The sequence below is a fragment of the Lampetra planeri genome, chromosome 36 (assembly GCF_965212315.1).
Source record: "Lampetra planeri chromosome 36, kcLamPlan1.2.h2, whole genome shotgun sequence".
Taxonomy (NCBI): Eukaryota; Metazoa; Chordata; class Hyperoartia; order Petromyzontiformes; family Petromyzontidae; genus Lampetra; species Lampetra planeri.
In genome coordinates, this window is record NC_136142.1 from 8,024,841 (window position 1) to 8,051,164 (window position 26,324).

The window sequence follows — 26,324 nt, forward strand, 5'->3', positions numbered from 1 at the left end:
CTGCAATGACGATCTCACAACGCGAGGTTGCGCTGTGCAAATATAGCAGCTCACGGTCTCGGGGCCGGCCATAAATGACGTCACGCGATTTTGGACGATTTTTGACCCCCCTCCCCTTGTCACACGGCGTCACAAAAAGTCAGACCCCCTTCAAAAATGACGTCACAAAGCTCTGCCCCCCCCCAAAATAAAACATGCTTCAAATCGCTTTAAACTATTGTCATTGTAGTGCGTATTTAATGTGGCGCTGAACTCTGATGTTGTAGGAGAACACATTTATTAAAAGTCTATTTAATAAAGTAGAACGTGTTGTCTATATTTATTTAAAGTTGCGCATTTTGGTATGACGTCACATTTCTCAAACCCCCCCCCCTCGTCATACATCGTCACAAATGTCTGACCCCCCCCCCCCCTAGGTGCGTGACGTCATTTATGGACGGTCCCCTACACGGTCGAGGAGGAAACAGCAATAGCGAAAGCAGCCGGTGCAGCAGACGAAGAATTAGCAACGAACACTGTGGAGTCAAATTTCGACTTAAAGCTTTCGTGATTGCAGGATTTCATACTGGTAGGAACCTCCTGGTTACACCAGCCCACAGGGGATTATTGTGTCCGTCCGTCGTGCAGGGAGAGGCTGGGTGGGGAGGGAAGGGCTGGGTGGGAAGGGTGGGGAAGGTGGGGCTGGGTGGGGGATGTGAGGGGTGGGGCTGGGTGGGGAGGGGCTGGTCACCCCGTGGTGCCCTTATAAAACTCAAAGTTTAACCTACTCACGCCGGCTTGTGCCCGCCCTCACAGTCGGCCATATTTGCGGAATACACCACGCCGCCGTTGACCGAGCAACCCAACGTTCCTACCAGCTCCCTCCGCAGGATTGTTTTTTGTTTGGGTCTTTCGGCAGGGTCACGTGGATAGGTTCAAGCGCTGTTCGTGAGCACCTATGAAGGTCGGGACGTCACACGTGGAGGTGGTGTGGTGAGCAACCGCACTCGGCCGCCTTTGTCTCCCCAGTGCTGATGTTTAATGACACTGCATCCGGGTGACTCATATGAGACTGAGTCAACCTAGGGGAACCCCGGTACCGCAATAGATATCACGGCTCTTGCTTATAATTAGAGGCTGGTGCTCATACGTTTTAATAACTGTGATCCTTTGTACGTATGTGTTTGTAAATGTAATACACTCCTTAAAAAAAGTTTTTTTTAAAACAACGGTTTGATTAACAACTTCGTTTCACTCGCGGTCTTTGAGAAGTACGTCAATGGCGCCTGAGACACGTGGCGCCTGCTTCTTGGGCAAAGCGATTCCACAGTTTAGGGACCGCGGCGTTTTTGACCTACACACAAATATATATAAATAATAAGGCGTCCATACAAAATGTCAATTGCTTTAAAGTAGCGAATCAATTGATTAATTGCTGCCTATTTTGATAGAGGCATTCATTGTCACCGGATCTGAGTACGTGCGCAAAATGTGGAATTCATTGAACCAGAGGAAGTAGACTGAATTTTGATTACAAGATTTTACCCAGGCAAACAGAGGAATCAAGTTAAGTAAAACCGTTGAAAAAAGTAAAAAGTGGCATAGTGACTACATTCATAAACAAGGTTTTTGGGTCGGATCGCGTTATTTATAAATGTGTCGTAACCCTCCACCACCCGACTCGGCCAAAGAGTAAAAAATGTGCCACGTTTTTCAAAGGACAAAATAATTCACTTTGTCCTTTGAAAAAACGTGACACATTCTTTACTCTTCTTGGTTCTTTCGGTAAAGTCACGTAGAAGGAAAATAATAAAATAATGAAAATAAAACATAATAAAATAATTCTCACGGCGTTTCGGCCACAACGCAAGCAGCCTTTGTCTTCTCGACAGACCTGTACTCCACCTGAAGACGGCTGCTTGCGTTGTGGCCGAAACGTCGTGAGAATTATTTTATTATGTTTTATTTTTATTATTGTATTATTTTCCTTCTACGTGAATTTACCGAAAGAACCAAGAAGATGAATCCCTGCAGTCACGAAAGCTTTAAATCGACATTTTTTACTGTTTGGCCGTGTCGGGTGGCTCTCACCCAAAAACCTATATTATGAATAATACTGGTCGCGAAAGTCTACGTGTTATAGTGACTCTATTATCAGCTATCGGTAAGGTGGGGTCCGCCCCCCCCAATCTATGATTTGTCTCGCACGGTCGCACCTACGCGAAATCGTGGCTCCTCTTGTCTCATCGCATCAATCATCGTTACGCTCACGGTCTCGAACATTTCGCGTTGTTAGGGGGCGCTCCGTCTTCGCAAAATAAGTCCTGTTGTTGTCGCTGTTCTTTCACGCTGCTGTTGAAAATGTTAGAATCTTAAAACTACAATTCCCTACAGAGGAGGAAACACATGCTAATTAACTGATTACTAATCTATTATATAATTACAATAAGCCCCCTCCTCCGCCTCTGATGGGTTCAGCGATGACGTCATCTTACTCTATTTAAGACCGCAGGCAGTTGGATTGCTTCACTATGCTGGCAAATTGCCCGATGATGCTGGTTGATGTAATTACCAGCGAAATGTCACGGTATTCAAATTGTAAATGTTGTGGATTTACTCTCCAGCACACCGGTGGGCTGAGGTAGTCACCAATTGGCGCGTTGTTGACTTGACAAACCTTACTGGCTGTGCCGGGTGGTGGAGGATTACGACGCAACATTTATACTCACGCGGTCTCACCCAAAAACCTTGATTATGAATAATGCTGGTCGCGAAAGCCTACGCGTTAAACTATTATGAATGTTCACCATTGGAACCTCATTTGGCGTCATCTGGTCCAACACCATGTGAGACTAGGCTCTAAGGAAAGCTGTCTCGAGTGTGGACCAATCAACTTCAAGGATAGTGCACATACATTATCAGAGTTGTGTTTTTTGTTTGCATTATGACTGCAGGTATTGTGGTCTATGCAAACATGACTCCTTGTAAAAAAGGTGTCAGTTTTGTTGCCAGATAGAAGGGTAAAAAACCAATTATCATATTATGAATGTTGTTGAAAAACAAATCTCATGGCGGTTGTCAAGGGGGCCCCAACTCGTAGCTTTGGCCACCAATGGGGGGCCCAGACACAACCCTGCCCCCCACGCTCGTTACGCTACTTGCATACAATAGAATCACAGTCAGTTCTCACATAACGCCGCGTGTTGTTTTCATTAACGCGAATTGTATATAACGCGACGATGAATGTATCAGGGAACACTTTTTTTTGTAATGAGTGGTCTCCGACACGGTAAGTAACTTCGGTTGTTTATTCAAATAAAGCTCGGTACAGCCACGTGTCTTCTCCGTTTCTTCCTCTTGCGGACGTCCGCTCTTCGTGGGGCTACGCTGCCCCCCGCCACGTGGCGATCACACCGCTCTCCAACGCACTCGCTGACTGACGGTTCGCTAGGGAGCGGCTGGAGAACGAGCCGCCACGTGGTCGATGGAGATGGTGGGGCAGCAGCGGCAGTCTTCAACACCGACCCCTTGCGTTGCTCGGGGTCCCGCTTATATCCCCCTCCCGGGACTAAGCACCGCCCCTGGCCACGCCCCTCTTGGAACCTTCCCGAACGTTACAGAGGCTTCCCTGGTGGAACCGCCTCTCACCTTTCCCCCAGATGTAAACCCCACTATGTTTCGATTTAAAGCTTTCGTGACTGCAGGGATTCATCTTCTTGGTGCTTTCGGTAAAGTCACGTAGAAGGGAAATAATAAAATAATAAAAATAAAACATAATAAAATAATTCTCACGACGTTTCGGCCACAACGCAAGCAGCCGTCCTCAGGTGAAGAACAGGTTTGTCGGACGCTGTCTTTCCGATGGATAAGCATGGACTGTAGAATGTATATATGCCCCCCTGATAATCCAGGCATTTTTATAACGCGGATGGGAATTGGATGTAATAACGCGATCGAGTGGACGGAACTATGTCGCGCGAGTAGGAATAAGCTGTCGTAGCGGCGGCCTTAGCGAAGCATCGTCACACACGGGGAGGCATTGGGGATGCTGTTGGATGCTTCTAGAGGAGTGGCTCTTAACTAGGGGTGCATCACGCATCCCCTGGGGGTTACGAGATGCCCTTTCTGGGGGCGCGAGACATGGCCAGATTTTTTTGAAAAGCTAAATAATCATATTCTTAGGTTTTTTCGGTAAAGTCACGTAGGTAAAACATCAAAATTAATTAAAATAAAATAAAAACATTATTTTATTTTCATTAATTTTGATGTTTTACCTACGTGACTTTACCGAAAAAACCTAAGAATATGATTCCTTGCAGTCACGAAAGCTTCAAATCTAGAGCTAAATAATCGAAAACACAAATTAAGCACGGACACGTCAGTACAACTACTTTGTTTCATCAACCCCCTACGCGTGTATTAACATTGCACGTGTTTTAACGATAGAGAACCAAAGGGGTGCAAGGCTTCGGTAAAGGTGAAGAACCACTGCTCTAGATGATACCCACGTGCCTCAGTCTTTATTCGGCCTGCATACGCATCTCACGCGTTTTCACGAACCGTGCTTTATTCCCTACATTATATCATTATGTATTATAACGCAATTTCTCCACGACGCGGTGTTCCTCAGGAACGCAACTACTGCGCGAGAGGAGAGCAGACTGTACAGCATGCAGGGACTTTTTTTGGTAAAGTCACGTAGGTAAAAATAATAAAATAAATGAAAACAACTAAATTAAATCACGACGTTTCGGGCGCAACACAAGCGTCCTTCTTCAGGTGGGGACAACGTAGCGAAAGCACAGCCGCTTAAGTGTGTCTCGGAGATGGCTGTGACGAGGGATTATATAGTCGCGGGGCATGGAGAGGGGGGGGGCATGGTGAGTGTGGGGGCAGGGTGTGGGCTGGAAGGTAAAGTTGGGAAGCCGAGGGAGCGCTGGGAGGCAACGACTTGGGCCGGAACTGGGGAACAGAATGCGTTTAGCGTTCGGTGAAGACACAGCAGCAGATGTGAGTGTGAAAGCGATGGGTATTACCTTGTTGTCGCGGCATCTCTTGAGGAAGGTTAGCGTCTCGATAAGCTGCGACTTCCTGTCTCGTTGTCTGTTAAAAACTCTAACAGATAAGTGAAAATCGTCCCCGTAGAGGGCATTAATTCTAGATTTGAAGCTTTCGTGACTGTCAGGATTCATACTCTTTGTTTTTTTCGGTAAACCAAATAGTATGAATCCTTGCAGTCACGAAAGCTTCAAATCTAGAATGCAGGGACTTCTCTACTTACGAACATTCGACTTACGGACTTTCAGAGATACGAACAAACCTGTCCGTATGTCCAGTTGCTTGCTCGGATTGAGAGTTGTAAGTTCAACCGCCGCGCAATAGATGGCGGTGGTGGCATCTACATCTGCAGAACGTGAAGAGCCAGTGGCATCTACATCTGCAGAACGTGAAGAACCAGTGGCATCTACATCTGCAGAACATGAAGAACCAGTGGCGTCTACATCTTCAGAACGTGAAGAACCGGTGGCATCTATATCTGCAGAACGTGAAGAACCGGTGGCATCTACATCTACAGAACGTGAAGAACCAGTGGCATCTACATCTGCAGAACGTGAAGAACCAGTGGTATCTACATCTACAGAACGTGAATAACCGGTGGCATCTACATCTACAGAACATGAAGAACCAGTGGCATCTACATCTACAGAACGTGAAGAACCAGTGGCATCTACATCTGCAGAACGTGAAGAACCAGCGGCATCTACATCTGCAGAACATGAAGAACCAGCAGCATCTACAGAACGTGAAGAACCAGCGACATCTACATTTGCAGAACGTGAAGAACCAGTGGCATCTACATCTACAACTTTTAAAACCATTCATGTGTTTAGTGTACACGCCGTACAACATGTTTGGAATCGACAGGAGTAAATTTGAACAAATCTATTTCCGAACAGATCTCTGGGACTTGTACCTGTCAACCCCTTATCAGTTCCCTACCTTATTACAGACCAATTCAGACCTTATTGGTCACCCCGTGCCCTTATTAATCTCAACGTTCATCCAACAAAGTCCCATCACAAGGAGATAAACACAAACAAATAGACAATATCTTCTTGGTTCTTTCGGTAAAGCCACGTAGAATGGAAATAATAAAATAATAAAAAGAAAACATAATAAAAAAGATTTTTTTTAAATAATTTTATTATTTCCATTCTACGTGGCTTTACCGAAAGAACCAAGAAGACGATGTATACACTTCGCGTGCAGTAGCAATACAAATACAAGAGAGTTGCACGGAAAATTTCTGGGAACCGAACTCGTTCGTAAGTAGGGGAGCGCCTGCGTTGTATTTTAATAATTAACGCGTGTGTGAGCACTCGCTCTACATATCCCACCACGTATAAGTACGCGGGGTGTAGATTCCATAGTGCGCACTGGTAGCACCGACCAATGGGGGCGAGGGGCCGGGCGGGGGGGCGAGGGGCCGGGCGGGGGGGCGTGCCGGGGGGCGGGGCGTGTCGGGGGGCGGGGCGTGTCGGGGGGCGGGGCGTGTCGGGGGGCGGGGCGTGCCGGGTGTCCCGACCACGTGGCGCGCCGCGGGGTCAGGGGGGTCACGGTGAAGGAGACGGCGAGTGGAGCCATGGCGGCTGCAGACGCGCGTGTTCATCTGTTCGCCGGCGGGTAACTACTCGTCAAACACTCGCCAAACACTCGTCAAACACTCGTCAATCACTCGCCACTCACTCGCCAAACACTCACCACTCACCAACCACTCACCAACACTCACCAACCACTCGTCAACCACTCGTCAACCACTCGTCAACCACTCGTCAACCACTCGTCAACCACTCGTCAACCACTCGTCAACCACTCGTCAACCACTCACCAACCAATAGTCAAACACTCGTCAAACACCAACCACTCGTCAAACACTCACCAATCACTCACCACTCACCAACACTCACCAACACTCACCACTCACCAACACTCACCACTCACCAATCACTCACCAACACTCACTCACCACTCACCAACACTCACCACTCACCAACACTCACCAACACTCACCAACACTCACCACTCACCAACACTCACCAACACTCACCAATGGAGCAGCGTCATCTCGCCGCTGTCGCCACGCGGGCTCCATCACCAACATCTCTCCCCGTGGGTCAACTCGGGCCTTCAGCCAACTCGGGCCTTCAGCCAACTCGGGCCTTCAGCTTGCCCGTCAAGCATCAGCACTGGGGGAGACAAATGCGGCCGGGCGGTGTGGGTTTGTTTTGCCTGGCCACACCAAGGACAAATATCCCCCGCGTAGCCTTAACAGACTGTAGGGGCAAGTGCTGTTAGCGAGTAGCACCTATGAAGGCCGGAACGGCACACGAGGGGGGTGAGTGGCCAGCACCACGCCCGGCCGCCTTTGTCTCCCCAGCAGCGATGTTTAAACATCGCACCAGGTACTCGTGTTGAGGCTGATTCGACCTAGGCGAGGCGCAGGACCGGTTCGGATATAATCGTAACCGGTGTTGGTGTTGGCCGTGAGCGGGAATCGAACCCGGGTCGCCGGGTTCGTAGCGCAGCGTAGCGCTAAGCACTACACCATCGCTGGCCACACCACCACCGCCGCCACCACCACCACCGCCGCCACCGCCACCACCACCGCCGCCACCACCACCACCGCCGCCACCGCCACCACCGCCACCACCACCGCCACCGCCGCCACCACCGCCACCGCCGCCGCCACCACCGCCGCCACCACCGCCGCCACCGCCACCACCGCTCCCCGTGTGCCCCAGATGCCGCCTTCATAGGCGCTGCTGCTGCTGCTGCTCGCTCCTAACACCATTCGGGCCCAGCAGCCCCTGTGAGCGCTTATTAACTTGTGGTATTGAAGATAACGAAGCTGCTTCAGTTCACCTGGCAGCCCCCTGTCATCTCCACTGCTGGATGAAGGCCACCTCGCGGGGGGGCGGGATTGTTTGACCATACTTCACCACGTTGGCTGTGTCGGGTGGTGGCGGGTTTAACGACACAGATTTATATCCACGCGATCTGATGCATGATCTTGGCGGCGTAAGCTCTACTACCGCTGCTACGTGTTCACGTGTCTCCAAGCTGCGCTTAGCTCCTGAGATGTGACGACATCGCGAGCAACATTCCCAGAGTTCCTGTATCATCCATTGACCTCTCTGCTGTGATGAACCCCAAACTGGACGGACGGTTCGCTGTGCCAGGCGATTAACACGCAGCAGTAGCAGTGGCAGTAGGAGGACTTTCGCGACTAGTAATTAACCAAAATAATAGAGGTTTTGTGGGGTGAGATCGCGTGCATATAAATGTGTCTTCTTGGTTCTTTCGATAAAGTCACGTAGAATGGAAAAAAGAAAATAATAAAAATAAAACAATATTTTATTTTATTATGTTTTATTTTATATTTTGTTATTATTTCCATTCTACGTGACTTTACCGAAAGAACCAAGGTCAATAAAAATAAAACAATATTTTATTTTATAATGTTTTATGTATTATTTTATTATTTACATTCTTTCGGTAAAGTCACGTAGAAGGGAAATAATAAAATAATAAGAATAAAACTCCTCGACAGACCTGTTCTACACCTGAGGACGGCTGCTTGCGTTGTGGCCGAAACGTCGTGAGAATTATTTTATTATGTAATATTTTATTATTTTATTATTTCCATTCTACGTGACTTTACGGAAAGAACCAACAAGATGAATCCCTGCAGTCACGAAAGCTTTAAATCGAAATATTAATGTGTCGTTAAACCCGACGCCACCCGACACAGAGCCAATTGGTAATGTTTGTGTCACCGAAACAAAACGTGTCAATTCGTTGCTAGTACGGCAGGCAGCACACCGCGTGTGTGTGGGCGAGTGAGCCCACTCGAATTGGCTGTGCTGCCTGGGCGTTGTTGATAGGTGCTCGCAAACTCCACTCTGTCCCTCCCTCCCTCCCCTACAAGTGATGCGAGAGAACATTTTACTGGTAGGAACCTCCTGGTTACACCAGCCCACAGGGGATTATTGTGTCCGTCGTGCAGGGAGGGGCTGGGTGGGGAGGGGTGGGGCTGGGTGGGGAGGGGCTGGTCACCCCGTGGTGCCCTTATAAAACTCAACGTTTAACCTACTCACGCCGGCTTGTGCCCGCCCTCACAGTCAGGCATATTTGCGGAATACACCACGCCGCCGTTGACCCTGCAGGCCATTGACCGAGCAACCCAACGTTCCTACCAGCTCCCTCCGCAGGAGGGATGTGTTTATAAACCAGTGGTTCTTTACCTTTCACTGCAGAACCCTTTGATTCTTAATCGTTAAAACAATGTACAATATTAATGAATACATAGGGTTTAATGAATCAAAGTAAATTGTACTTACGTGTTCGTGGTCCAATTTGTGTTTTCGATGATTGACCTAAAAAAATTAACCCGTAAAAACAAAGTTTTTCACTATAAATCCTTTATATGCGTGGCGGCTAGAGTCCTCTCGTCCTCTGGCTTGAGATGGCTGCCACCTATGGGTCAGATGATTGCATGCCAGCATTAAGCAATTGGTAATTAAATATAATGTTTTTCTCCTAAAAAGTGTAACATTTTGGAGAAAAAAAATTCACGAACATTAATTGTCACGCACAACGAGTCTGTGTGGAAAATGTCAGCTCGATTGGATCACGGGGGGAAGTGGGTTAAAAAACGACCGAAAGATTTGCACGGTCGTAAGCAAGCAAGCAAGCGCGCAAGTGAACTTAATATAAAGGATTTAAAAAGAAATCTGGCCATGTCCCGCACCCCCCAGAAAGGTCATCATCCACCCACCCCCCCAGGCTAAGAGCCACACTGCTTTACTCCGAATGCTAAAAGTCTCGACATTATATTTGACACGCGTCACGTGATGACACAGCACATTCTCTGCACGGGTTTGTTTTAAATTAAATAATATTCGTGTTATGTAAGCCATCGCGTAACGCTCGTTCGTTCTCGCGCGAGGTTTTACGTGACCTTGACGGTTTCCCGGAAACCCACACTCGTCGCGAAGCAGTGCTATGTCCGCTGCTGAGTCGATGGCACTTGTATGCGATGGTGATCGGCTTTTAGATGTGCTTCTAGATTTGAAGCTTTCGTGACTGCAAGGATTCATATTCTTAGGTTTTTTCGGTAAAGTCACGTAGGTAAAACATTAAAATTAATAAAAAAAAATCACGATGTTTCGGAGGCAACACAAGCTTCCGTCTTCAGGTGGAACCGTCCCAGCACGATAGCTGTATCAAGTGAGAGAAATTCCAAGAAAACAGTCCTTGTGTATATATACTGGTTCAGGGTGGGAGGAGCCAAGGTAGGCCCTGAATACTTGTATTATTATTGTGAGGTTCGGTGCGGCTGAAGCACGCTGTTAGGAATGAGCCTTTGTTGTGTAAACTAGGTGCGGGATGATGTACTCCCAATACATTCGAATTTTACGCGGAAATTTTTTTTTTTAATCAGAAAATAAGGCTTGGAGATGATACACGTTTTAGTTGTGGGGTGATTATGCATTTGTAGTTTTATTTCATTGAGAACTTGCAGTTGCCCTCTTTCGTATACCTAATGAATCATCTTCTTGGTTCTTTCGGTAAAGTCACGTAGAATGGAAATAATAAAATAATAAAAATTAAACATGATAAAATAATTCTCACGACGTTTCGGCCACAACGCAAGCAGCTGTCCTCAGGTGGAGAACAGACTCTTGTCTCCTCGACAGACCTGTTCTCCACCTGATTATTCTCACGACGTTTCGGCCACAACGCAAGCAGCCGTCCTCAGGTGAAGAACAGGTCTGTCGATAAGAAATATATTTACGTGTTTGTGTTTTTAAATCGATATTGGTGAAAGTTTAAGTTTCGATTTAAAGCTTTCGTGACTGCAGGAATTCATCTTCTTGGTTCTTTCGGTAAAGTCATCACGTAAAATGGAAATAATAAAATAAAAAAAATAAAACATCATAAAATAATTCTCGCGATATTTTCATTACTTTATTACTTCCATTCTACGTGACTTTACCGAAAGAACCAAGAAGATGTTCGTCTTTGTTTGTGCGCAGCTGCGGCGGCACGCTGGGCGCGGTGCTCACGTGCCCACTGGAGGTGGTGAAGACTCGCCTGCAGTCGTCGGGCTCCCTGTCCGGACTCCGCTCCGGCGTGGCCCCCGCGTCGCTCGCGCTCGCCCCGTGCCGGCAGCTCGTGGCGCCCGGCTCGCTGGCGCTTCACGGAGCCGGCACCGCCACCGTCACCGCCGCCCGCGTCGCCACGCCGAGCTTGGCGCAGTGTCTCAGGTGAGCGTCGGGGAGCCACGGCGGGCACCTGTGCACCAGCGATTATAATAATAACAGCTTCTTGGTTCTTTCGGTAAAGTCACGTAGAAGGAAAATAATAATATAATAAAAATTAAACATAATACGTTTTACCGAAAGAACCAAGAAGATGAATCCCTGCAGTCATGAAAGCTTTAAATCGAAATAATAACAGCATCAACAACAGACGCTGCTACCCGGTTTTCCCGCTATCACCGATTTTCCACTGCGGAGCCGAGCCGAGCCGAGCTGGCCCCTGGCGTAACTCGCGAGGGGCCACGGTTATTTTACCACGGCAGAAGCCGAGCCGAGCCGTGTCGTGCCGCTGACGTCACGCGCGTCGCGAACATGTTGAAACACGTGGAGGTGACGTGCCGACGCTGCAGCCTCGCGTCGTACTGACTGACGTCATGCGTGTAGTGAACGCTTGTAAATGAGAGACGGTGCCAATGAAGCAGCATTCTGTCTAGCACGTTGTAGTAGGCTTTCATGTAAATATAAATGTGTCGTTAAACCCGCCAACACCCGGCGCAGCCCAATTAGTAAAAGGTTGTGTCACCTAAACAAAACGTGCAAATTGGTTACTACTTCAGCCCACCGGTTGTGTGTTGGAAAGTAAACCCAGAACATGTACAGTTTGACGATGGTAACGTTTCGCTGGTGATTACAACAACCAGCTTCATCAGGCGATAGCCAGGATTGTGAGAAAGAAAACAACCTGCATTCCAGACGGCGTTTGTCGTACGGCTGATGTTGACGTTGAGCAACAACTTGCGTGGCAGCGAATCGATACGGCGCCCCTGTGTGGACGCTAGTGACCTCCCGCGTATCCCCACGCCCCCACCCCCTTGGCGTGTTGTCAGGACGATAGTGGAGAAGGAGGGAGTCCGGTCCCTGTTCCGGGGTCTGGGTCCCAACCTGGTGGGAGTGGCCCCGTCGCGGTAAGGACCAGAGCCCCTCGCTATACCCCTTCTCTGCAGTACACCACAAGCTGTGCCCCTGCTCTGCAGTACACCACAAGCTGTACCCCTGCTCTGCAGTACACCACAAGCTGTGCCCCTGCTCTGCAGTACACCACAAGCTGTGCCCCTGCTCTGCAGTACACCACAAGCTGTGCCCCTGCTCTGCAGTACACCACAAGCTGTGCCCCTGCTCTGCAGTACACCACAAGCTGTACCCCTGCTCTGCAGTACACCACAAGCTGTACCCCTGCTCTGCAGTACACCACAAGCTGTGCCCCTGCTCTGCAGTACACCACAAGCTGTGCCCCTGCTCTGCAGTACACCACAAGCTGTACCCCTGCTCTGCAGTACACCACAAGCTGTACCCCTGCTCTGCAGTACACCACAAGCTGTGACCACGGTGCCTGCACACAGGCAAAGATCCCCCCCGTATAGCCCTTGAACAGACTGTTGGGGCAGGTGCCGCTTAGCGAGCACCTGTGAAGGACGCTTGGATGCACGGGTGTGGCTGACACCACGCCCGGTCCCGCGTTTAAGGTTGAGCCAACCTAGGGGATTCCCATAATGAGTTCAGATGTTCGTTGTCAATACTCTTTGGTTCTTTCGGTAAAGTCACGTTGGTATAAAAATAAAACAAAAGAAAAATAATATATCGCGACGTTTCGATCGCAACACAAGCGGTCGTCCTTGTGCGGAAAAAATAAAATAATCCAGCAGTCGAACTGCTGGATTATTTTGATTTTCTACCCACGTGACTTTACCGAACGAACCAAAGAGTATGGATTCCTGCAGTCACGAAAACTTCAAATCAAGATTTGTTTTCTTGGTTCTTTCGGTAAAGTCACGTAGAAGGAAAAAAATAAAAGGCAGAGTCTGAATGCCTTCTCGACAGACCTGTTCTCCACCTGAGGACGGCTGCTTGCGTTGAGGCCGAAACGTCGTGAGAATAATTTTATTATGTTTTATTTTTATTATTTCATTATTTTCCTTCTACGTGACTTTACCGAAAGAACCAAGAAGATGAATCCCTGCAGTCACGAAAGAAGCTTTACATCGAAATTCAAGATTTGGTGTCAATGTTGGCTGTGAGCGGAAATGAAATTTGAACTCGCTAGGGTCTAAAACGAAACTGTTAAAACGAAACTAAACTGTTTCTATCTTACCAGGTAAGGCCCACTGAGTAATCGAGCTCTTTTTCAGAAGCTACCTGGCCAGCACGAATGACAGCTCAGCGATGTCGCTTGTCGTCACGTGGACATTGATAGCAGCCAAATACTCTTAGCGCAGTGCGCTAACCACTGCACTACCGCTCCCCACACACTGTGTCTTCGCTCGCACACGCACACGCGCACACCCCCATGCCTATGATTAATTATTTATCCAGGAAAGCCACATCCGAGTCCCAGGACTCTTTTACGCACCGCCGGTTTCGTGAATTCCTTTGAGCGTTGTGGTTTCCTCCCCGAGCGTTGGGCTTTCCCCGAAACGCAGCGCGACCCTTCACCGACGTGCCGTTCGTATCGCGCGAAACCTTCGCTGCGAAGCGCAAAAACAACGCTTGAAAGTTCCCCCGCTCGCTGCTGCTGCTCTCTCCCTCTCCCTGTCCCCCCAGTGCCATCTACTTTGCGGCCTACTCCTCCGCCAAGGAGCACTACAACTCCGTCTTCCAGGCCGAGTCTCCGCCGGTGCACATGTGCTCCGCTGCCACGGCCGGTACGAGTCGCGCGCCGGTTCTCGGCCTTTCTCTGTCGCAGCATGCCGTGCGTGCCGTACCATGCCGTGCCTGCCGTACCGCGCAGTGCCTTGATGTAGCATGCTGTATTGAACCGTGCTGTACCATGCTGTACCATGCCGTGCCTGCCGTACCGCGCAGTGCCTTGATGCAGCATGCTGTATTGAACCATGCTGTGCCATGCTGTACCATTCCGTGCCTGCTGTACCGCGCAGTGCCTTGATGTAGCATGCTGTATTGAACCATGCTGTATTTGCTGTGCCATGCTGTACCCCACAGTACCATGCTGTACCGTACCCTGCAAAGCCATGCTCTACCAGTTCTACCGTGCAGCATCATGCTTTAGCATGCTGTCTAGTACCATGCTGTAACCATGTTGTAACCATGTTGTAACCATGTTGTAACCATGCTGTAACCATGTTGTAACCATGTACCATTCCATGCTGTACCTGCTGTACCTTGTAGTACTACGCTGTGCCATGCTGTTTTGTGCTTGACCGTGTCGTAGCATGTTTGTACCTGCTCTAGCATGCCGTGCTGTACCATACCGTACGATGCCGCCCCGTGTCGTTACATGCTGCACCTGCTGTACCATGCAGCACCATGCTGTACTCTACCGTGTATTGTGGCCTTGACATCACGAGGGGTGGGTGGTGGCAGCATGGGGGAGGGGGGGGGGGGGACCGGTGGTGTTTGCTGGGGGGCCGCCGTCACACCGGAGAGGTTGAGAGTGTCACCGGTTCACAAGGACGAGTTTTCAGGCATTCAATAAACTTTATTAACTTTTTGTCTATTACCAGGCAAGGCCCCACTGAGCTGTGTAGCTCTTTTTCAGAAGCATTCTGGCCGCAATTGGCAGCTCAACGAAGGGGCTTGTCATCGTCACGTGGAAATGCATAGCAGTCAAATGTGGAGGGGGAAAACCGGAGGACCCGGAGAAAAATCCACGCGACCACGGGGAGAGAGAGAGACGCAAACTCCAAATATACAGCAGCAGCAGGCGTCAGGGTCGGGATGGAACCCACGACCTCCTGTATACCAGGCGAGGTAGTTAACATCTCACCATGGGGAGAGAGAGACACGCAAACTCCAAATATACAGCAGCAGGCGTCAGGGTCGGGATCGAACTCACGACCTCCTGTATACCAGGCGAGGTAGTCAACATCTCACCACGGGGAGTCGTGGCCACGCGAGTGCTGCGCGGTCGCCTCGGTTCGACTCGCCGAGCGCTCGTCTTCGCTTCACCCACGCCGGTGGTTGCCGCCCTCCCCCCTCTCGGCAGGGTTCACCGCTATCAGCGCCACGAACCCAATCTGGCTCGTAAAAACTAGAATGCAGCTCGAGAGCAGGTAACGCAGCGCGGCCGCTCGGCATGTGACATCCCTCGCCTCCCTCACCTCATCTCCCTCCCCTCCCTCCCGCCCCTCCCCTCACCTCCCTCCCCTCCCTCACCTCACCTCCCTCCCCTCGCCTCCCTCCCTCCCTCGCTTCGCTCCCTCCCTCCTCGCCTCCCCTCCCTCACCTCACCTCCCCTCACCTCCCTCCCCTCACCTCCCCTCCCTCCCCTCACCTCGCCTCCCCTCCCTCCCCTCACCTCCCTCCCCTCGCCTCCCTCCCTCCCTCGCTTCGCTCCCTCCCTCCTCGCCTCCCCTCCCTCACCTCACCTCCCCTCACCTCCCTCCCCTCACCTCACCTCCCTCCCCTCACCTCCCTCCCTCCCTCGCTTTGCTCCCACCCTCACCTCACCTCGCCTCCCACCCTCACCTCCCCGCCACCAAAACGGATTTGCCTCGTCGGAAAAAAATGGGGGCGCTCGTTTGCGAATCTGGGCGTCTGTGTTGAGGTTTCTCAGCGTTTGTCTCCGAATCGTGTTTTGTTCCGCCGTGTGGCTGGCTCTGCACGTGCGTTGCTGCTTGATCTTCCCGGGTGCTAAATTGGCGGCTTTGGGCGGTGGACTTGACCTGCGGTTGCGGTGACCCCAATGAACGTTGCTTTCTGTTGTTCCTCGCAGAGGCCACGGAGGTTGCGATGAGCGTCCTTTGTGCCTCTTCCCACCTCCCCGTTTGTTGTTGTTGTTGTTAAGGAGAGGTTCACAATATAATCACAAATTAACTTTCAAAATGTGCTTAGCTTTGTTAGGTAGGTAGGCTAGAAAAATATTTTTTTATAAAACGCGAGGCGTCAAGGAAAGTGGGAGGCCGGATTGTTACGTTGCAGGATTGTGAGAGGGGGTGGGGGGGGGGGAGACCTCATCCAGCAGTGGATAGATCAGGGCCGATGATGACGGCTGTAATAATCACAAACAAAATAACAAATTTCACGCGAATGATAAAAACTAATTTTTTTAGGAGCAAAAAAGTAGACGAGTAGAAATTGCTCAATTTACCCAAACAGCATCGGCTTATTTATCACATTGAAAAAAACACCTTGACACTTGGCGAACGTCAAGCCTCGTATGTACGTGTGTATGCTGAACTTCTGCAACGTACGTGCATAGCCTACCGTGCTAATCGGAGGTGCGGGGTGGGGGGGGGGCAAACAACACAAAAACGATGGCCAGCTTGCGCTTGAGTCGATCTATCGCCCGAGCGACGCTGTGGCTTCTTGCCGTCGCGAGCCGGCGTTGTAGCGAGTGCGTTGTGGAGCACAAGGACGGAGACGATCGCGGGCAGCGTTTAAAAACGATGTTCACAAAAATAAACTGAAACTTTTTATTTTACCAGCTAAGGCCCCACTGGGCTATATGGCTCTTTTTTAGAAGCGACCTGGTCACAAATGTTAGCTCAACGAAGTGGCTTATCATCGTGTGGACATTTATAGCAGCAGCCAAATACTCGCGAGATGGTAACCACCTCGCCTGGTGTACAGAAGGTCTTGGGTTCGATCCCAACCCTGACGCCTGTACATTTGGCGTGTGCGGTGTCTCTCTCCCCGTGGTCGCGTGGATTTTTCTCCGGGCCCTCCCGTTTTTCCTTCCACATTTAGAAACAGGCGTTTAGAGTATTTGGCTGCTGTCAGTTTACACGTGATGATGATAAGCTATCTTCTTGGTTCTTTCGGTAAAGTCACGTAGAAGGGAAGTAATAAAATAATAAAAATTAAACATAATAAAATAATTCTCACGACGTTTCGGCTACGTGACTTTACCGAAAGAACCAAGAAGATGAATCCCTGCAGTCACGAAAGCTTTAAATCGATGATAAGCTATTTCGTTGGGATATTGTTTGGGACTGCCAGGTCGCTTCTGAAAAGAGTTACATAGCTCAAGAAGGCCTTAACTGGTAAACAAGAAAAGTGACATGTTATCGGTTAAATCTTGGGCCACAGAGCTTTGGTATTTCTCTGTGGTTTGCCACACCTCCGAAGCGTTCTCTCTCTCCTGAGATGACATCTGTTCCGTCGGTGCCGCCGCCGGGTTAATGAGTGTCGAGGCTGTGACAGCGATTATACAGCAGCAGCAGGAGGTGTGACCTTTACGAGCGGGCAAGAGTACACTGAGAGCAAGGGAGGGAGGGAGGTCAGGGAGGGAGGTGAGGGAGGGAGGGAGGTAAGGGAGGGAGGTTAGGGAGGGAGGGAGGTTAGGGAGGGAGGTTAGGGAGGGAGGTGAGGGAGGGAGGGAGGTAAGGCAGGGAGGTTAGGGAGGGAGGTGAGGGAGGGAGGGAGGTTAGGGAGGGAGGGAGGTGAGGGAGGGAAGTTAAGGAGGGAGGGAGGTGAGGGAGGGAGGTCAGGCAAGGAGGGAGGTGAGGGAGGGATGGAGGTTAGGGAGTGAGGGAGGTCAGGGAGGGAGGTGAGGGAGGGAGGGAGGGAGGTGAGGGAGGGAGGTGAGGGAGGGAGGACTGTACGTCTGTCTCTCTCTAACGAGGAACACGTGCAAGCGACAGTAAAATTCAAATTCGTATCACGTTAAATATGACTTTTATAAAACATTTAACGCGATACAATGTGCCGGTGTTCAACGTTCCAAGTTGTAAGCAAACCGTGCAACTAGACGTGTTCTTACGGTATTTGAAATATTCGGACGCGCAAATGCCAAATACGTTACGAGCAGCGTAGAAAGGTCAAGGTGGAGCCCTGCAATTTCTTGATTACGTCACTGCTGCCAGGACCGCCTCTACTACAGGCGGGAGCTCATTAAATGCCCCCTCTCTAGCGGGTGTTTTGGCCTACTCTTCCACGCTAGCCATGAGTGTTAGAAGGAGGGGGGGTGGCAGTGCCCACACTTTACCTCCACCGCATACGACCTGCCGATCGACTGAACTGTGGTGTAAACCATTTTAAATTCGCAGGCAAATTGGGTTCCAACCGGGGGCCCTTCTTGCTGCCGTGGGACGAACATCAACCGCTGCCGCCACCTTGCAGGCCCGGTCCTCATTTCCTCGTCTTTTGATTTTGTCTCCCCCGTGGGTGTCGTGGTGGTCGACGGTTCGCTCACTCGCCACGCTCGCCCTCTCTCTCTCTCCCTGTCCGTCCGTGGGTCTCCGTGTCTCTGTGGTCTCTCTGGGGTGTCTCTCTCCGCGTGTGTCCGTGGCACCGTGAAATCTGCGCGCAGGCTTTATCACTAACACCTCCATGAACCCCGTGTGGCTGGTGAAAACTCGCATGCAGCTCGACGCAAGGTGCGTCGCCCCGCAGGCCACACACACACACACGCACACACACACACACGCACTGCACACACACACACGCACACACACACGTACACACACACACACACGCACACACACGCACTGCACACACACACGCACACACACGCACACACACGCACACACGCACACACGCACGCACGCACACACACTGCACCGCCGCGCGACCCTCCCCACCCCCCGCACCCCTCCACCGTGAACGGCGGCCGCGATCGTTTTGCCGATTGGTAAAATCGGCGTCTTGTCCGTAACGGCGAGGGTTGTTTAACCCTTATTCCCGTTCCGAGATGTCTGCAAGTTACAGCGGGTGCGTTTGTTCCTGTTCACCGCTGAATCTCGGAACGGCGAGCGGTTCGTCGTTAATTTCATTCAGAGAGGCGTAGCGCCGTTGCTTTTAATGACATCACACTCACGACACGACCGCACTCTTCGATAGCTGGTGCCAAACCGTGCCACGCGCCCTCCCGCATGGCCTCGTGGTAGCCTCGGTACCGATAAAGTTATTTAATTTTTTAATCCATTTCCATTCCGATGACGTACACCGGCGTCATCAGAACAGAATGCAGAGAAAACGGAATCGGAAGTAAAACTGATGACGGGCACCCACGTCATCGGAATGGGAAAGGGTTAATTGATGACCGGTGAAACCACGTCACCGCTTTCACACTCTGAAAGGTCGGGAACCGGGTAACCGACCGCAGTGGGACGATTGATTACATTTGCCGTCGTTTCTCTGTTAAAAACGGTAAAAGCGCAGCCCTGCGATTGGGTGATCGGTCAAAATTATTTGACAACCCCAGAGATGTTGCTTTTCTTCGTCTTGAATCGGCACCGCTCACATGACGCACTCCCAGAAGGCTCTGCGGGGCCTTTGGGATCTGTGCAAGTACAAAACTAAAATTGCTGTGTAATCACTGACGAGCGATTGACGTGGCGGTTATACGGCGTCGTTTTATGACGACGCTTTCTCGCACGCTGCCCCCCCCGCCCCGCCCCCCTCCCCTCCTCCGCAGGAGCCGTGGCGAGCGGGGCATGACGGCGCTGCAGTGCGTGCGCAAGGTGTACCGCACGGAGGGCGTCCGCGGATTCTACCGCGGAATGACGGCCTCCTACGCCGGCATCTCCGAGACCATCGTTCACTTTGTGCTCTACGAGAGCCTCAAGAGGCGGCTGCTGGAGGCGCGGGGACACAACTCCGGCCGCAACTCCGGCCGCGACGGCGCCACCCCCGCCACCACCGGCGGTGGGCCCAGGGCGGAGGGGGCATCCCGGCGTCTTGGCGGCACCGCCACCTCGGTCGTCGTGGCCGCGGCCGCCCCCGCTGCTGTCGCCGTGGCGACGGTGGAGGACGGGCGGCTGGCCAGCGACTTCCTGGTGCTGATGTGCGCCGCGGCCTGCTCCAAGGCCTGCGCGTCCTGCCTGGCCTACCCGCACGGTGAGGCCCGCGTGGGGTGCGGGCGCGCGCTCACAACCCGCTCATTGGCGGGGGTGGGGGGGGTGTTGGTGCTAGAAGTGGTGGTGGTCAATTGGAGGCAGTCGCCCTCCAACAACAATGGGTAGGGCAGAGGGGCGACGCTCAAGTTCAAAGTTAATTTATTAGGTATGGCCCTGTGAGCCATTCGGCTCTTGAATCGGGTGCAACCGCTCACAATGCAGTAGGGGCCACAGCTGGTGTGCATCTGCCAGCCATCTCCGCCGGTCAACCCACGACAGCCTGGGCTCTGTCCCGTGACCTCCTGTCAGCAGCGAGCCTTCGACGCTTCACATGGCCTTAAGGTGCACCTGGCCTGGCACAGGCGCCGTGGTGACGTCACCGTCAGTGGCGAATGGTGGGTATTGGTGTTGGTGGTTTCTGGGGAGCGGTAGTGTAGAGGTTACCACGCCGCGCTACGAACCCGGCGACCCGAGTTCGATTCCCGCTGACGGCCAACACCAGTGACGATTATCTGAACCGGTCCTGGGCCTCAAATGAGTACCTGTTGCGGTGTGTAAAAACATCGCCATTGGGGAGACAAAGGCGGCCGGGCGTGGTGCTGGCCACCCACCCCCTCGTGTGCCGTGCCGGCCTTCATAGGTGCTCGCTAACAGCACTTGCCCCTACAGTCTGTTCAGGCTACACGGGGGATCTTTGTCTTCAGTATTGTTGCTGATGGTAGTTGTTCCGGCGATGGTAATGGTGGTGGGAATTGTTGTTGCTGATGGTGATGTTGCCGCTGCACACATGTTGTGCAATATATAGAGTCCCACCTTCATCTATGGGTCCTATGCTGATTTTGGGATCCTTTACAAACAAGTCTGAGCCCTATGTAAGTCAGGAGTGGATCGTTTATCGAAGGACCATGGGTGAATGTCCGTGAAAGTCGCTCCGGAATTGTTGTTATTGTTTTATTTGCGTGCCATTCTTGATCTCCCTCCCTCCCTCCCTCCGTCTTTCACTCTCTCCACCTCCCCCCACCTCCGTCCCCTCCCCGCTCCATCCCTGGCTTGCGGAAGCAGAGGTGGCACGCACGCGTCTGCGCGAGGAGGGCACCAAGTACCGCTCGCTGGTGCAGACGCTGCGCGTCGTGGCGCGCGAGGAGGGCGGCCGGGCGCTGTACCGCGGCCTCCCCGCTCATCTCCTGCGCCAGGTGCCCAACACGGCCATCATGATGGCCACGTACGAGGTCGTCGTCTACCTGCTCGGCGGATAGGCCGTCGCCCCTCCCACCTCGCCCCTCCCACCTCGCCCCGTGGGGCCGGCCGCGCGACTCTTAACAGCGCCAGCAAGAGGCTGCGGTGGCACCGGCCGAGGCGGCGGCGACAGAAAAGCGACGCAGCAGCAACAGCAGCAGCAGCATCAAGGCTAGTGGTGGCAATTAGAAGCAGCAGCATAAGCGGTGGTGGTGGCTGCAGTAGATACAGCAGCAGTAACAGTAGAAGCAGCAGCAACAACAGCAGCAGCAACAGCAGCAGCAACAGCAGCAGCAGCAGCATCAAGGCTAGTGGTGGCAATTAGAAGCAGCAGTGTAAGTGGTGGTGGTGGCTGCAGTAGATACAGCAGCAGTAACAGTAGAAGCAGCAGCAGCACGAGCTAGCAACAACAACCAAAACCGGTAGTAGCAGCAGTATTAGCAGCACCAGCAGCTTCAGCACGAGCAGCAGTGGCAGTAGCTGCAGCAGTTGCGGCAACAGCGGCATCAAGGGGTAGTCGTGGAAATTAACACCAGGAGTAGCAGCAGCAGCAGCAACGATAACAACAGGAGTAACAGCAGCAGCAGCAGCAGCAACAGCACCACTTGCGCCTAGAAGCAGAACCCGATGATGACCTCTAAGGTAGGGGCGTCATCAACAGCAATGCAGCAAGTAGGTTTGCTGTCGGCGCCCGTAATATTTTTACATTTTTTTTATTTTAAAGCGTTATCCCCCGACGTGCGAGCGGTGGGTTTTCTCCCGAGTCCTCGTTCGTAAGCGCGGGGACCCACACCTCCTTGGCCAAACAATCCTTCTCAGCAGGAGCCTCCTGTCAGAAAAACAGGAGTCTTGAGACTCGGTTGAAAGCCTTTCCTGGAGAAGCGACCTTAATAAAACCACCGAGGCAACGCAGACTCTTGTCACCCTACCAGAGGTCGCAACCGGGTACCCGATGCCCGTACCCTACCCGATACCCGGCTACCCATACCCGGCCGGGTACCCGTTTGCGACCCTGGTGCGGCCGGGTACGGGTACGGGTAGGCCGTGAGTCACTGGTGAGTCACCGTTTGTCACTCATTTCCCAACGTCTTGTCTCTTCTCACAATTCAAGTTCCTAGAATCAACCCACCTGCGCCTGCAACATAGCTTCATCCCAGAGGTCGCAATCAGGTACCCGATACCCGTACCCTACCCGTACGGGTAGGGTACGGGTATGGGTACGGCCGGGTACGGGTACCCGTTTGCGACCCTGGTGCGGCCGGGTACGGGTAAGGAATCAAAACCCGTTTGCGACCTCTGCACCCTACTCTGCCCGGGGGCTGACTGAGCGTGGCTTTCCCCGGTCGGATGGGTATCTCTCTTTTAGAAACGAACTCCAACAAAGACAAAGATCCCCCATGTAGCCTGAACAGACTGTAGGGGCAAGTATTGTTCGCGAGCGCCTTTGAAGGCCAGCACGGCACACGACGGGGTGGGTGGCCAGCACCACGCCCGGCCGCCTTTGTCTCCCCAGTGGCGATGTTTACACATCGCACCAGGCAATTATTTGAGGCTGAGTCGACCTAGGGGAGGCCCAGGACCAGTGCAAATAATCGTCACTGGTGTTGGCCTTAAGCAGGAATCGAACTTGGGTCACTGGATTTGTAGCACAACGCACCAACGTACTAACCGTTGCGCCACCACTCCCCACAAATACACACACACCGACCGACACACACACCGACAGACACACCGACAAACACACCGACACACACACACCGACACACACAGAAATGTGGATATGGACTGAGAACCGATAATCAATTGGTGATCGTTTCCTGCGTGCGATTATCAACGACGCTAAAAATCCCGAAGTGAACACCAATCATCAGCGTCGCTGCATCAGCCACCGTCATCGCCACCATCAGCATCGTCGGCATCATCACCCTGCGTCGCTGCAGTGAGCGCACCGTGGACTTGTCTGACGAGTCAGTCTAACGAGCCAGTACGTCATTGAATAAGACTCCACCACGATCGACTGTGTTGGCGTTTTATGGGGGGCCTTGAGTGTTGTTTGAAGTGGTTTCAAGTCAATCTTAATTTTAGAACTTTCGTGACTGCAGGAATTATTATTTGGTTCTTTCGGTTAAGTCACGTCTAAATATAAAATAATAAAATTAAATAATAGAATACGACGTTTCGATTGCAACACAAGCAATCATTATACCTGATGATGATTGCTTGTGTTGCAATCGAAACGTCGTATTCTGTTATTTAATTTAATTTATTATTTTATCTTTAGACGTGACTTAACCGAAAGAACCAAATAATGGTTTCAAGTCGGTTCTGCGACAGTTTACCATCACTACAGCACCCGTACGAGGGTGCGCGTGTCGCGAGCTAAATTTACGATTGGGGCTGCGTCTTCCATATACAGGTGATGATATTGTTGTCGTATTTATTTAAATGATTTGTATTTATATTGCTTTGTGTATGATATGTATTTTTTTGTACTGCCCCTTTATGAAGCCACTGTTGGACGCGGATCCCTCCCCACGCCGTGCAGGTCGTGGCGGGTTATTTGACCATACTTCACCACGCCGGTCGGTGCAGCTTTGGGAGCATAGCACGGTCCAAGTGGACTTTGCTGCACTTACATGTGCTGCCCGCCGCTGGTTCACACAGCGGAACTCGCTTAGGCCTCACCAGTTAAGTTGTTTTAATCACCGTTGCGTGGATTTAAATGGGATTCACGAGACTCTGAAAGCGGCGTGTTAACAACCGCCAAGGTGGTGGCCGGGTGGCTCGAAGGTCTGGGTTCGAATCCAGGGTGACAGCCGCCTGCGATTAAACCGGGTTCTTGAGCAGCCGGGGTCACCAACGACTGCACAAAAAGCAACAAACAAAAAGCAGAAATCTTCTTGTTTCTTTCGGTAAAGTCACGTAGAAGGGAAGTAATAAAATAATAAAAATAAAACATAATAAAATAATTCTCACGACGTTTTGCCCACAACGCAAGCAGCCGTCCTCAGGTGAAGAACAGGTCTGCGTAGGAGGTAGGCATTTCACAAGTAGTGACTAATCCCATATCTGCATTTCCCATAAATATGCTAAATTCCTCTTGATATGCAAATTCCTTTGTCAAGGCGCTCTTCCCCCTCCAACCCAGCTTAAATATACGCTGCCAAGCGTGGTGGTGTTCATTCAGACACTGTCTTTCCGACAGACCTGTTCTTCACCTGAGGACGGCTGCTTGCGTTGTGGCCGAAACGTCGTGAGAATTATTTTATTATGTTTTATTTTTATTATTTCCCTTCTACGTGACTTTACCGAAAGAACCAAGAAGATGAATCCCTGTAGTCACGAAAGCTTTAAATCGAAAAAAGCAGAAACTCCGTTGCATCGAATTTGGTTCTGCAGTAAAATATGCCGAAATTATTGTCTTTGACAATAAAAACAAGAATCAGTTTGAATGGTTATGCGATGAAGGTTTTCTCTCTGGCAGGGCGGCCGGGAAAGGGTCGCTCCGCTGCTGTTTGGACCAGAGGCTACTTTGTTTGGATCGCGGAGGTAGTTCTGTAATATCAACTTACGTGGACCATTTTATTAACAGGAAGGGCTACGCTGCTTCACAGGAGTTCTGAATGGATGCCTTTGTCTTGTGACCGTGAGCACAATCTGGACAAAGCTGGGGTGAAAAGACACTTCGTTTATGAAAACCATCGCCAGTGTGCACACTTAACTGCATCGTCACTGAGTTGCCTCGAACGTAGATGCCATCCTGTGGGTTTTTGTGCTTCCTGAGTAAAGTGTCTTGCAGAGCCAGTTCAAAGGCTTAAGGGGCCCATCGATGTCTATAAGACTTAAATTAACAGAATTCTGTTGTGTATTTTGCTGTTCGTTTTTTTTTTATATATACGGTCCAAGATATTAAATAATCACGTATTTATACAGAGTCTGTGTTAATAATTGGAGCCACACATACATATACCATCTTAGGAACGGGTTTCGGATTTAAACATTTAGTATTTTTCGCGTAAAATTCGGAGTTGCGGTGTTCGGATTTTTGGCGATTGTTTCCATTGCGGACGAACTCATGAGGCGCCCTCACGCGAGAAAAGCGACGGTCGCCCCAACGCTGCACGAATCTGCTTGTGGCGGTGGGTGCGGAGTCGTGTCCAACGTTGGCTAACGCGGCTTCGGCGAAAGCCGCTCGCTCACATTGCCGTGGGTGCCTTCATTGGGTGCGATGTTAGTTTTGCATCGTCACAAATTTAGCGACGAGGCCTAATTTCGTTTTTTCCATGTTTTCTCTGAAAATAGAGAATATCTCCCAACAATGTACCAACAGCCGCCATTCGCCACGAAGTGACTGTGACGATGTCACCACGGTGCCTGTGCCAGGCCAGGTGCACTTTGAGGCTACGTGAAGTGTCGAAGGCTGGCTGACAGGTCACGGGACAGACCCGGCAGGTGCCATGGGTTGACCGGCAACTGTGTGTCCCCTACTGTGCCAACTCACTGAATTTTATCCGCCTGACGCTCCGCTCGTTGTTGTGAGCGTTGCTCCTCCGCCCTCCGTTGCTGTTGGAGGGCGATTGCCTCCAACTGACCAATAGTGTCCTTCATGAGCTTCCATCTCTACACACACATAGAAGTATAACTCAAACTGCAATTCGGAGAGTGTTTTTTTTTTGGTTTAACACACAGGCTTTCGCGACCAATATCCATGAGGTTTTATTTTGGTTAGGTCGCGTAAATATAAATGTGTCGTTAAACCCGCCCTAAACGTGTCAATTCGTTACTCGTACAGCACACTGGATATGTGTCAGGCCAGTAAACCCACTATAAGATGAATGCGGCACACGTACAAGCGTTTGCAGTGAATGTTCCCGGTCCGGTTGAAAGGGATTTCATAAATAGATGTTCATGCTTTCGCTAATGTTGGAATATGCCAAGGAAATTGTAACCTCTTTTTGAAAGATGATGAATAAAATTTTTATTTTTTAAA

The 26,324-nt window shown here is 51.0% G+C and overlaps 1 protein-coding gene across 2 annotated transcripts; it reads left to right on the top strand.

Annotated features, from left to right (window-relative positions):
- The first annotated feature begins 6,558 nt into the window (after positions 1–6,558).
- On the top strand, positions 6,559–26,324 carry LOC144730751 (solute carrier family 25 member 36-like). Of its 2 annotated transcripts, none has more exons than XM_078611486.1 (7): positions 6,559–6,663; positions 11,079–11,309; positions 12,191–12,268; positions 13,902–14,002; positions 15,304–15,370; positions 19,678–20,099; positions 21,161–26,324. In XM_078611486.1, exons 1-7 carry the CDS (start codon positions 6,623–6,625, stop codon positions 21,352–21,354), a joined length of 1,134 nt encoding a protein of 377 aa, XP_078467612.1. In that variant the 5' UTR covers positions 6,559–6,622; the 3' UTR covers positions 21,355–26,324. The 2 variants fall into 2 exon arrangements, with proteins under 2 accessions (XP_078467612.1, XP_078467611.1); XM_078611485.1 differs by lacking the exon at positions 15,304–15,370 and adding an exon at positions 18,571–18,637.